General features: G+C 38.1%; 1 protein-coding gene across 8 annotated transcripts in view; it reads left to right on the forward strand.

The window, feature by feature from the left end:
• PHTF2 (putative homeodomain transcription factor 2) overlaps nt 1-13,889 on the forward strand; it is a 133,023-nt gene that overhangs the window by 74,618 nt on the left and 44,516 nt on the right. For 6 of the 8 annotated variants that reach the window (XR_011387393.1, XM_002712019.5, XM_051849727.2 and 3 more), the window contains 3 exons: nt 6,975-7,044; nt 8,708-8,866; nt 12,009-12,174. Coding sequence is in view for 7 of the 8 variants with exons in the window: in XM_002712019.5 (XP_002712065.2) it covers nt 6,975-7,044; nt 8,708-8,866; nt 12,009-12,174 (395 nt within the window). In the remaining variant the exon portion in view is untranslated. The remainder of the gene's footprint in view (nt 1-6,974; nt 7,045-8,707; nt 8,867-12,008; nt 12,175-13,889) is intronic. The other 2 variants (XM_070071199.1, XM_070071200.1) reach the window with 1 other exon arrangement.

Genomic DNA, 13,889 nt, shown 5'->3' on the forward strand with positions numbered 1-13,889 from the left:
TAAAGATTTATGCTATTTATTTGAAAGAGATACAGAGACAGGGAGAGAGCTTATCCATCTGGTGGTTCACTCCCCAAAGAGTCACAACAGCTGTACTGGGCCAGGCTGAAGCCAGAAACTAGGAGCTTCTTCCAGGTCTCCCTCATGGGTACAGGGGTCCAAGCACTGGGGTCATCTGCTGCTGCTTTTCCCAGCCGTGTTAGTGGGGAGCTGGATTGAAAGTAGAGCAGCCAGGACTTGAACAGGATGCTGGTGTTCCAGGTGGCAGCTCTACCTGTTACTACACTGACCTCTAGCATCTACTAGACTTTTAAAGCTTCAACAAAAGCTTATTGAAACATTTTAGAAGCAAAAAGGAATTGGAAACTAAACAGGATTACTAGAAAGTGAATCTGAGGTTTCTGGCCTTTGAGAGAGTCTGAGTAGCGAGTCTAGATCACTGAACAGAAGCCCTTTCCAAACAAATAGGCCTTTTCAGTTTTTTGCTCAACCTTATCTGTATATGTACTCATTTTTTAAAAAATAAAAAACTTCATACTGTTACGCCATTGTACTATGGAATATATTTAAGGAGTTTAAGTGCATTAAATACAATAAGAAATATTTTGTTTCTTAGGGATTAATTGCATGTGTATTGCTTGTTTCTACTTTTTAATTAGTGCAAAAACAAGTAGTTTTGAAAATTACTTTTCTTTTTCAAAAACTAAGATTTTGTTTTTTACTTGTTCATTTAAAATTTTGAGGGTTCATGATTATTACTGAAAATTATGCTACTTTGTTTGAATGTAGTTTACCCCTGAGTAACTGAAAATATTCAAGTTAAAATATCTATTTCAGTAAAATCAGATTTTATGAATGCTGAAATGTTGGTACTATTTTCATTTCTGTGAATAAAGTTGTTAATGGTAGATATATGAGTGAACTTTTTCTGTATTTCTTTTTAATCCATTTTAGTCTGATGGGCTCCCTTGAAGGGGAAGTACTTTTTTTTTTTTTTAATTAATTAATTTGAAAGACAGAGTTAAAGAGAGAAAGGGAGAGACAGAGAGATCTTCTATCCTCTGGCTCACTCCTCAAATGGCCGTGATAGCCAGGGCTGTTCCAGGAGCTTCTTCCAGATCTCCCATGTGGGTGCAGCGGCCCAAGCACTTGTGCCATCCTCAGTTGCTTTCCCAGACACATTAACAGGGAGCTGGATTGGAAGTAGAGCAGCCAGAACACAAAGCAGTGCCCATGTGGGATGCCAGAATCACAGGCTGCAGCTTGACCTACTATATACTACAATGCCAGCCCTCCAAATAAGTTTAATAAACTTTAAAATAGAAAAATGAACCACATATAAACAAGGTCAGGTAGAATGAGCTTGTTGAAAACAATATAGTTACATAAATCAAGACAGTTTACTATTTCTCTGTGGAACTTAGCTCTTGAAACAATCTTTTTAAAAATTTTAGGGATATATAGGGAAATTAAGCTTCAGATTAGTCAGAAAACAATGGCATTAAGGTCAAGTTGTTAGACAAGGAATTATAATGGAAATAAACTAAAGTATGTTCTATTTTCATTTTTGACAATAATAAAAGTAAAAACCTGTTGTAATAAATTTCATACCAAATCAAAATAGTATTTTAAAATGAAATTTTATTTACAGTTTTATTTTATTGCAAAATCACAGGAATGACTTAGAATCTATCAATCATGGGAAGTAACATTGAGATGGGAAGTATTATTTCTGCCAGTTATGTTCTATAAAATCACTACAAACCCTGAATTAGCAAATACTGAGTCATTGCTACTAGAGATGTAATTAGGTTCCTGTGATCCTTTGGTTACAGCGCATTCATCAACCAGTCAGGTACATAACCTTGTTTATTTTTTTTCCCCTTGCGCAGAACTATACAGCCTTACAGTTATAAACTTCATACACTTCATAATTATAATTAGGAACATGGTGATTCTTCCCACTGTGCCCAATTCCCAACCCCTCTTCCTCCGTTTCTTATTCCCACTCATTTTTTACTGAGATCTGTTTTCAATTGACTTTATACACATATGTTTAACTCTGTTAATTAAAGAATACAACAAATAGTATTAAAAAATCAAACTGTTCTTCAGCAGTCAAGACAAGGGCTGTTCAAGTCATTGCTTCTCAAAGCGTCTATTTCACTCCTACAGGTTGCCTTTTAGGTGCTCTGTTGGTTATCACAGGTCAGAAAGAACATATGGTATTTGTCCCTTTGAGACTGGCTTATTTCACTAAGTATGATGTTTTCCTGATTTATCCATTTTGTTGTAAATGACCAGATTCCATTTTTTATTGCTGTATAGTATTCCATAGTGTACATATCCTATAATTTCTTTATCTAGTCTTCAATTGTCTGGCATTTGGCTTGATTCCATGTCTTAGCTACTGTGAATTAAGCTGCAATAAACATAGAGGTACAGATAACTCAAGGTCTCCTGTGTGTCCATATGATTTTCCACAGCATTTTTTCCTTTTTCTTTCCCTAAAGATTTGTGTATTTATTTGAAAAGCAGACCTACAGAGAGGCAGAGGCAGAGAGAGAGAGAGAGAGAGAGAGGTGTCTTCCATCTGCTGGTTCACTCCCCAGATGGCTGCAACAGCCGGAGCTGTGCTGATCCAAAGCCAGGAGCCAGGAGCTTCCTCCAGGTCTCCCACATGGGTGCAGGGGCCCAAGGTCTTGGACATCTTCCACTGCTTTCCCAAGTCATAGCAGAGAGCTGGATAAGAAGTAGAGCAGCTGGGACTCTAACCAGAACCCAAATGGGATGCCAGCACTGCAGGCAGTGGCTTCACCCACTAAGACACAGCACTAGCCCCTCAACATCATTTTTTCTATATCTGAGAAGAATGTCCTTGGTATTTTGATATTGTATTGAATCTGTAATTTGCTTTTGGAAGTATGGACATTTTGATGATTCTGATTCTTCCAATACATGAACATGGAAGATTTTTCTGTTTTTTGTATCTTCTTTTGTTTCTTTCTTTAATATTTTATAATTCTCATCATAGAGATCTTTGACATCCTTGGTTAAATTTATTCCAAGGTATTTGATTTTGTTTTTGTAGTGGTTATAAATGGAATTGATCTTAGAAGTTCTTTCTCAGCCATGGCATTGTCTGTGTATACAACGATTGTCTTATGTATTGATTTTATATCTTGCTACTTTACCAACTCCTCCATGAGTTCCAGTAGTCTCTTAGTAGAGTCTTTTGGATCTCTTTTATATAGACTCAAGTGATCTGCAAATAGGGATAGTTTGATTTCCTCATTCCCAATTTGAATCCCTTTGATTTCTTTTTTTTTTTTTTTTTCGGTCTTCCGTAGACTTTTATTATGAGAGAGAAAATAACAGCGACAGAGGTAGAGGGAAAGGAAGGAGGAAGGAAAAAAGAGCCCCTTTGATTTCTTTTTTGTCTAATGGCTTTGGCTAAAACTTCCAGGACTATGTTGACTAGCAGTGGTGAGAGTGGGCATTTTTGTCTGGTTCTGGATCTCAGACACCTTTTCCCCATTCAATAGGATGCTGGCCATGGGTTTATCATAAATTGCCTTTATTATGTTGAGGAATGTTCCTTCTATACCCAATTTGAGAAGAATTGGAGTTAGAATAGAATTCAGTAGTGAAGCTAGGGCTTTTCTTTGTTGGGAAGATCTTTATTACTGAATCAGTTTTCATCTTGGTTATGGGTCTGTTTAGGCTTTCTGTGTCTTCATGGTTCAATTTAGGTGGGTTGTTTGTGTTTAGGAATCTATCCATGATTTTGTTTATTTTTTCAAAAAATACCCAACTCTTTTGATTATCTTTAAAATTTTTTTGTTTCAATTTTGTTGATTTCTTCTCTAATTTTAATTATTTCCTTTCTCCTACTAGTTTTGGGTTTGGTTTGTTGTTGCTTTTTCTAAATCCTTGAAGTGCATAGATAGTTCATTTATTTGGTGCCTTTCCAGTTTCTTGATGTAGGCACCAATTGCTATAAACTTTCCTCTTGACATTGCTTTTGCCATATCCCATAAATTTGATACACTGTCATCTTAATTTGTTTCCAGAATTTTTTTTATTTCTCTTAATTTCTTCTGTGACCCACTGTTCATTCAGGAGCGTGTTGCTCAGTCTCCATGTGTTTGCATATGTTCTAGAGATTCCTGATTTGTTGATTTCCAGCTAAATCGCATTGTGGGCTGAGAAGATGCATGGTATAATTTAGATTTTTTTTTTTAAATTTGATGAGAGTTACTTTATGGTCTAGCATGTGGTCAGTTTAGAGAAAGTTCCATGCACTGGTGAGAAGAATGTGTATTCTGCAACTATAGGATGGAAAGTTAGGATATCTGTGGATATCTGTTAGGTCCATTTGGTCTGTAGTGTCGATTAACTCTGTTGTTTCCTTGCTGATTTTCTGTCTTGTTGACCTGTCCATTGCTGAAAGAGGGTGTGGGGATTGAAGTTCCCCATTACTATTGTATTAGAGTCTATGTCTCCCTTTAGATACCTTAACTTTTCTTCTAAACAGCCAGGTTCCCTATAATTAGGTGCATATACATTTCTAAGTTACATCTTCCTAATGAATTGGTCCCTTAATCATCACACAGAGCCCTTCTTTGTCTCTTAACAGTTTTTGTGTTGAAGTCTGTTTTGTCTGATGGCTACACCATTTCTTTTGGTTTCTGTTACCATGGAATATCTTTTTCCATCCTTTCGTTTTCAGTTTGCCTGCATCTTTGTTGGTGAGATGTGTTTCTTGTAGGCAGCAAATAGGTGGGTTTGTTTTTTAATCCATTCAGCCAGTCTGTGTCTTTTAACTGGAGAGTTGAGGCCATTCATATTCAAAATGACTATTCACAAGTAACAACTTTACCCTGGTATTTTTCCATAAATATTCATATTTTTTACTTTGGATTTATTTGTACTTTTACTGGGTTTTCTCCCTTTACCTTCTTTCATAGTGATGAGGCTGCTCCCTTCCTACTCTGCCATATTAATCTAATCCCATAACCTTGTTTTATGTATGTTTCTGTATAAAGATGCCTTATTTAGTATATATTATAGACTCACAGTGAACTCATAGCCAACAGCACTGTAACTGATGTCTGAATGGAAGTTGCCTATCAAACATTTTCTCCATAAGGCATAAAACAGCCTTCTTGAATTTGGGACAGTATTCTTGGGGCCATGTTAAATAACACAGTTGCCAACAAAAAGCACAGAAATGTGGTACTAAATAGAGCATGAAAAGGACATTTGTTTACAGTTATGAGACCTGAAACAAGAAGGCAAGGCATTGCCTTGTTCAGCTTTCAGTTGGGAACTTGTGCAGTAGGAATTCGGGTTTCTTTCTTTCTTTCTTTCTTTCTTTCTTTCTTTCTTTCTTTCTTTCTTTCTGCAACTCTGCACATGTCTTTAAATAAGGACAAAAGCACTAATATTGATTTGGAACTACAAACAAATTTTAGTGAGTGGGTAAATTTGCAAGTATGGAATCAGGCTGTGAGAATCAGCTGAAGTATTGCCTTATCATTAATGCTGACCCTTTCTTTTTCCTTTATTTTTTTTTTCCTGTTTGGGGTGGTTTGCAAATTAAAGGGGTTCAAAGGTTCAGAACATCTTGATTTCAGGGTATATTTTTGATTTAGATATCTCAGTTAATTCAAACCTCAGATATGGTCCTCTTTGTTTTATTCCCAAATATTTCTTGATAAGATTTGTACTTTAGGGGATCATTATCACTTGGATTAGGATTAAAGAATGGATTTAGTGCACAGTTGCTTGCTTGATTGAATGAATAACAAATAATCTGAAGATGTGTCATCTCTCAGCTTTGGTTTCTGAGGAGTTTAGCCTAAGCTCTTCTAATTCTTAATATGCTACTCTTAGTAAAAAGTGATTTGTTTTTCCATTTTCTTTATTCACTAATTTCGACCTCCATCCCTACTCTCACTCAGTACAACCTAATCTCAGTCAGTGTTCAATAATTTAAATTTTAAGTGAATGCAGTTCACATTAACTGTCTCCTCCTCCTCCTTGTCATGGCATCAGAGTGCTGAGATGATGAAGCAGCACTGTGTTCTCATTGGTGGTTAGCTAGGGACATAGAGTGGTGACCTTGAATTGCATCTTCCTCTGGGTCCCAGTGATCTCACCCCCACCTGCTGGCAGCTTTGGAGAAGCCTGGTCCTCAGCTCTGTGATCACTGCTTTCTGGGAATGCGCCGTCATCACATTTGAGGGCTTGTTTGTTTGCTTTTTTTAAAAGATTTATTTTTTACTTGAAAGGCAGAGTTATAGAGAAAGAAACAGAGAGAGACATTAATAGAATCTTCTATTCATTAATTTACTTCCCAAGTGGCTGCAATGGCTGGGGCTGGACCAAACAGAGGAGCCAAGAATTCCATCCATGTCTACCACATGGGTGGCAGGGGCCCAAGTACTCAAGCCATCTTCCACTGCTTTCCCAGGTGCATTAGCAGCCAGCAGTATCAGAATTGGAGTAGTCAGGACTCGAACCAGCAACATTCATATGGAATGCCAGCATCATAGATGGCAATTTAACCTGCTACACCACAACACCAGCCCAAACTTGAGGGCCTTCAAGGCCACTGCTCCTCCACCCACCCTCAGCACATCCTTAAGGCCAGTCTGGGTCCTGTGCAGTATCCTAGACCCTCTCAAGCTGCATCCCCGAACTTGCTGTGGTGTGGAATGATAGTCTTTGTGTTAGATTTTACTGTTAGTATTAAACAATCCATACATGTTGCATTCATCCCTAAATATGTCCTTTTGGAAAGTAATATATTATAATATTAGACTTATGTTCTATTTGTAACAGTTATATAATGAGTTATGTTTTCATCCAATAGAATAAAGATTTTATTTTAACTTGGCATATTTATAAGTTGATTGTTTTTTGCAATTCTGAATTTCTGTTCTAACACTACTTTTCATGTATTGTAGGGGTTAAGGAATAAACCAAAGAAAACAGCACATGTGAAACCAGACCTCATAGATGTTGATCTTGTAAGAGGTAAGTACCATCGCAAAAAATATCCTACATGAAGGATCTCACTTGAGACCCCAGTGGAAAGAAGGGGCCATCAAAGAAGGATGTACTTTTCTCCAAGGGGAGGAGAGAACCTCCACTTTGCTTATGGCCTTGTCTAAATACTGATGGAGTTTGTGGTCACAAAAGGCTTCCATAGCCTTGGCAGCTCATGGCAAGAGCCTCAGGTGATCACTGATGTCATAAATAAGAGAGTTAATTGTTAAATTAACAATAGAAGTCACTGTGCACTCAGTCCCCATGTAGGACCTCTGTCCTTAATGAGTTGTACTATGAGAATTAACTGCAAATCTTGTTCTCAAAGAGTACTTAATACATTGCATGTATGTGTGGTTGCAAACTGTTGAAATCTAAAAGGTTTAAAAAAAAAGAGGTAAGTCTTGGAAAAATAGATACTTGATAGTAGTCAACACTGTCATTGAAAAAAACAATTCAAAGTATGTTAGATATATATTGTAGGAATAAAAGCAGTAGCAGCCTGGATGAAGGCAGGAATTGAATGAAAAGGAACTGAAGCATCTAAATACCATTGACTGATCTTTCCCTCCACTAAAGATTATTCCAGGAAATAAACATAAAAAATTATCAGCTTATGTTTGCTTAGTAAACTGCAGGATTCAGTTAGAAAAATTTAAATGATCATTTGTAATTTGTAACTGGAACTGATACTTGTATTTTGTCCTATATTTATAAAATGTGTGGAAGAAATTCTGCTATTTTAACTGATTGTCTTTTTCAAATTACTTGGTTTAATATTGTGGCCTGAAGATATTTTTTCAAATTATTTTTTTTTTTTTTTTAAGAGAGAGAGAGAGTTACAGAGAGAGAGAGAGAGTGGGAGAGACAGAAAGGTCTTCCATCCACTGGTTCACTTCCCAAATCGCTGCAACGGCCGGAGCTGTGCCAATCTGACGCCAGGAACCAGGAGCTTTCTTTCAGGTCTCCCACGTAGGTGCAGGGGCTCGAGCACGTGGGCCATTTCTGCTGCTTTCACAGGCCATAGCAGAGAGCAGGATCAGAAGAGGAGCAGCTGGGATTCGAACCGGTGTCCATATGGGATGCCAGCAACAGCTTTACCTGCTATGCCACAGTACTGGCCCCCTGAAGAATATATATATGCATATATATATATATATATATATATATTGACAGACAGAGTTAGACAGTGAGAGAGAGAAAGGTCTTCCTTTTTCTCTTGGTTCACCTTCCAAGTGGCCGCTACGGCCAGCGTGTTGCGGCCGGCACGCTGAGCTGATCTGAAGCCAGGAACCAGGTGCTTCCTCCTGGTCTCCCATGTGGGTGCAGGGCCCAAGCACTTGGGCCATCCTCCACTGCCCTCCTGGGCCTGGACTGGAAGAGGAGCAACTGGGACAGAATCCGGCGCCCCAACCAGGACTAGAACCCGGGGTGCCGGCACTGTAGGCAGAGGATTAGCCTAGTGAGCCACGGAGCCAGCCAGAATATTATTTTTTAAAAGTGTTTACAACCCCCAAATTGGACCTTTCTCACTCATAGCGTGGTACTGAATACAATTATGTATGTGGTGGTGTTTTTTAAACACTGAATTTTTTTCTCAGAGGAAATTAAAGAGCATTAAATGTATTCTCTGTTTATTTTACTTTTTCAGGATCTGCATTTGCTAAAGCAAAGCCTGAAAGCCCTTGGACTTCTCTGACTAGAAAGGGAATTGTCCGAGTTGTATTTTTCCCCTTTTTCTTCCGGTGGTGGTTACAAGTGACATCAAAGGTCATCTTTTTCTGGCTTCTTGTCCTTTATCTTCTTCAAGGTATAATTAAGTGATGAAAATGAAGTTTGCTTTTAACTTTCAAGATGTTATATTGTTAGGGTTACTAAGATGTTGAGCACATACTAACTACAACTGAGTATGAAGTATGCGTATATCATAAGATAGATAACTATCTTTCAAATGTTAAACATATTTGAGAAAACAAAAATGTTAGTTTCCAATATAAATTTATGAAACTTGAAATCTGTGAGCAGCTAAAGAAAAATAAAAATTAAGAGAATTTTTTTAAAATTAGAAAAAAAATCTCCAAAGTGTACCCCTCACACTGTGCAAATCACCTGGTCCAAATTCATTTTTCCCTTTCAAGCATGGTTTGTTTTTCTGTACTTTTCACCATGAAATCTGAGCTATTCTCATTCTGTATTGAAGATCTGTATACCAATCGCCGTTCTAAGTGCTTTCTCAGATTCTCAGATCTCACACCACCCAGTGAAATATTGACGCCATTGTTATGCCTGACTTATAAGGCATGGGACCCGAGAGATCCGAGGGTCCAAAACCACATAGCTACCAGGTATGGTAGAGCCCAGGCTCGACCCCCACACTCTGTTACTCTGCCTCCCAACACAGTAGGGTTCTAGTGCACAGTCATGTACATGTACAACGTGATAGCAAAACTGCAAAAAGCTCATGGAAAATGGAATTGAAAGGTAAGGTTGACAATGGGAGCCAGCAATGATGGCTCAAATAGTTGCATTCCTGCCACCTGCAAGGGAGACCTGTATTGAATTTCCAACTCATGGCTTTGCGTCACCCCATCCCCTATTGTCGAGGGCATTTGGAGGATGAACTAGCAGATGGCACCTCTTTCTGTCTATATCTCTCTGTCTCAAATAAATAAATATTTTTATAAGATAAGTTTATTTGTGTGCAAAAAAAAGGGGGCCAGCGCCATGGTTCACTTGGTTAATCCTCTGCCTGCGGTGCCGGCATCCCATATGGGCACCGGGTTCTAGTCCCGGTTGCTCCTCTTCCAGTCCAGCTCTCTGCTGTGGCCCGGGAGGGCAGTGGAGGATGGCCCAAGCGCTTGGGCCCCTCCACCTGCATGGGAGACCAGGAGGAAGCACCTGGCTCCTGGCTTCAGATCGGTGTAGTTCTGGCCGTAGTGGCCATTTGTGGGGGTGAACCAACGGAAGGAAGATCTTTCTGTCTCTCTCTCTCTCACTAACTCTGTCAAATAATTTTTAAAACATGTTTTGAAATCCATGCATAGTTTTTTCCATAATACATATTTTCCATGAACGTTTTGATCACTGCTGTATGTGTTACCATAGAGTATTTGAAAACAGAGGAAGAAACTACTCACATTCTATCACACTAACAAAACAATTATTTTAATTTGGTTGATGCCCTTTCAGTCTGTTTAATGTGTTACTTTAAAAAAAAAAAAATGATTACAATCCTGAATGATTATTCAAATGTATTTTATCAGCAGACTCTAAAAGGTATCTTTTATGTATTTGAAAATATAATAAAATGACAGACTTTTATTTAGACAAAGCTTTTTCTTCCAAGCCAGGATACATCTTCTTATGTACATAAAAAGCATGGATTGTGTTGGTTTTGTGGTTGTTGTTTTTCTGATTAAAGATGTATATGTTTATGGCAGAAAATTTGGAAAATGTAGAAAAAGCTGAAGAAAAATAACTACTCATAATCTTGCCTTTTAGTATACGTGATAATGTATCTATATAGATAAGATTATTATATATATAATTGTATATTCTTTTTTTGCCCAATGTCATAACAGATATCAGAGTATTTAATTACTAGAAAACATTTCTAGTAATTCATCCTACATCAACATTGAGTATTAAAACTGCTCTCTTTAGCTATTATAATTATTGCTGTACTGAGCATACGTGTTTATGTTGCCTTTCTTATATTTTGACTTATTTTCTTATGATAGATTCTTTAAAAATGCATTAAATTCTATGTAATAGCATTTCCAGTGGTTTTCATTCACACTAAATTTGTTTTTATTCATTATTTTGTAGGTATAATTATAATTTTTAGAGTTAAATATTTTGTTAAACATTGAGTCTATTTTGTTAAAGTAAATTATGTACACCATGACATTTTAACCCAGATTGCATCTATTCAAAATATGTACCTTACATTAACCATATCACAGTGATTACACTTAATGAAAAGAACAAAAGTCTCCTAATATTCAGATTCCCCACTTGTTCCAAAAGAGAATTAAGCCCTCTGCACTCTGGATCCCTGCGCTTAGAGGCTCAGATGATGTCTTCACTTTTTATGCTGCTGACTCTGCTTTGATTGCTTGTCATATTCTTAGGTTTTCCCCTTCCAGGTGGTGCTTGAGGGAGCCCCTGGCAATTTAATATTTCCATAATCATTAGTATTTGCAATATAGGAGAATGGCCTTCTTCAAGCACCTATATTAATTCCTGAAATAGATTATGGTCTTCTTAGGTCCTGAGTCCATCTTTTTTTATTAACTCCTATGACCAGAGTTACTAAGACTATAGCAAGTCTCAATTACATGTTGATCCCTGAGGTGGGAGCATTAAGGTCATTTGATTGACAGATAAAGGAGGGAGCCTCTCACCAGGTAGAGAGTTCATGTCCAGAAAGTCTAAAGGATTCTGAGCAAAAACACAGAATAGTGATTGGCACTGATGAGCATATAATAGTTTCCGTAGAAAAATGTGTCTAAGCAAATTCATGTTTATAGTTCTGGATAGATGGGCCTCTATAAGAATCTTTATAACCTTATTATGCATTTATTATAAAACTTCCTTATTTTTAAAACAAAGAAATAAATGTATTTAAGGTTACTGTGATTCTTTGGATTATCTCTGATCTTAGCAGGAATATTCTTAGATTCATACACATCTAATTTTCATTGCAGTGTTGGGGTGTGTACTTTAGTGAATATCTTGAGCGTTATCTTATTCTAAGACTTTATTGCTAGGGACCATGGCTAAGCTTTGGCAAATAAAATAGTCCAAAAGAGCTTGTATGGACTAAGAGTTGAAACTCATTTAAATTTAGAAAAATAACCTGGCAAAAGTTATAAGAGCAACTTTAAAAGCTTTGAAGAAATGACTGTCAGATTTCTATAATTAAATGTATTTTCTTTCCCTTTTTGTAGTTGCCGCAATAGTATTATTCTGTTCCGCTTCTAGCCCACATAGCATCCCTCTGACCGAAGTGATCGGGCCGATATGGCTGATGCTGCTCCTGGGAACTGTGCACTGCCAGATTGTTTCAACAAGGACACCCAAGCCTCCACTCAGCACAGGCGGGAAAAGGAGGAGGTATTGTGCTGAAAAGTAATCTTGTGCTAGATTTTTGTCATTTGAATGCAGGATTGTTCTTGGTTGCTCTTAGCATCATAAAATAAAACATTATCTTGTGAAGCTGCTCTTTCAAATAAAGCACTTGAGCTTAGGAATCAGTTACTTTATGTTTGCTTTGCTTCAAGACCATTTGAGACCACATTCTTGAAACCCATTTATAATCACCTGAAGTTAATATAGGGAATAAATAAAGGGACTTGAAACAGTTCATAGAAAATTGTGCAAAAAATTTTGAAATGCACAGTTTTTCTCCCTCCCTCTCTCCCTCTTTCCCTCCCTTCCTTCCCTCTGATTTATCTATTTGAAAGTCAGAGTTACAACAAGAGGGAGAGACAGAGAGAGATGAAAGAGAGATCTTCTATCTGCGAGTTTACTTCCCAAAATGGGTGCAACAACCAGGGCTAGGCCAGGAGCCAGGAGCTTCATCTAGGTCTCCTACGTGGGTACAGGGGCCCAAGGACTTGGGTCATCCTTTGCTGCTTTCCCAGGCACATTACCAGAGAGCTGGCTTGGAAGTAGAGCAGCCAGAACTCGAACCATTGCTCATATGGGTTGTCGGTACTGCAGATGATAGCTTAATCTGCTGTGCCACAGCACCAGCCCCATAGTTTTTCATAATAAGCATTTTCAGTGAACTTTTTGAAGATTCCACAGATGTTAATTGGAATTGCAGATAATTCCCACTACTTACAAAATCTTATATATTTTTTAAAGATTTATTTATTTACTTGAAAGTCAGAGTTACAGAGAGAGAGAAGAGAAAGAGAGATCTTCATCAGCTGTGTCACTCCCCAAATGGCCACAAAGGCCAGGGCTGGGCCAGGCCGAAGCTGGAGCCAGGACTTCACATGGGTGAGGAGCCAAAGCACTCAATCCACCCCCTGCTGCTTTTCCAGGTCACCAGCAGGGAGCTGGATTGGAGGTGGAGCAGCCAAGACTTGAAATGGCACCCATATGGGAGGCTGGCACTGTAGACAGTGGCTTAACCTGCTGCACCACAGTGCTAGCCCCAAAATCTTACATTTCTTTTTTTTTTTTTTAAGAGGTATTTTATTTATTTGAAAGAGAGAGAGAAAAGAGCGCAAGAGAGGTCATCCATCTGCTGGTTCACTCCCCAAATAGCCACAAAGGCAGGGTTGGGCCAGTCCTGAGCCAGTAACCTGGGGCTTCTTTAGGGTCTCCCACGTGGGTACAGAGGCCAAGCACTAGGGTCTTCTTCTGTCCCTTTCCCAGGTGCATTATCAGGGAGCTGGATCAGAAGTGGAGCAGCTGGGTCTCAAACTGCAGGCTATAGCTTAACCCGTTACACCACAACCTTGGCCCTGAAAATCTGATATTTTTAAGATGCTCTAGCAAAAATCAGAGCCAAGGAAGAATTTCTGCTAAACTCTGTTAAATGCTGTTTGAAGTTGATTAATATTGCTCTTTGATTAAGTAAATATAGCTTCTTACTGGCCACTCTGCATAATGCAATTCTGTTTTAAGGATCTTTGGGAGCAATTCATCTTTTGAATATCATTGTTATATTATGACTTTTGTGGTTTTGGAGTATTGTGACTTAAAACTGTCTGATTTTTTAAAAACAGTACCCATAGCAAAAGCATTGCTGATTGGTTAGATTATAATTATCTGCGATCTAAAATGTCTTCTTTCTTCATCTGCAGATAAGTGGC

Source organism: Oryctolagus cuniculus, chromosome 3 (assembly GCF_964237555.1).
Source record: "Oryctolagus cuniculus chromosome 3, mOryCun1.1, whole genome shotgun sequence".
NCBI lineage: Eukaryota > Metazoa > Chordata > Mammalia > Lagomorpha > Leporidae > Oryctolagus > Oryctolagus cuniculus.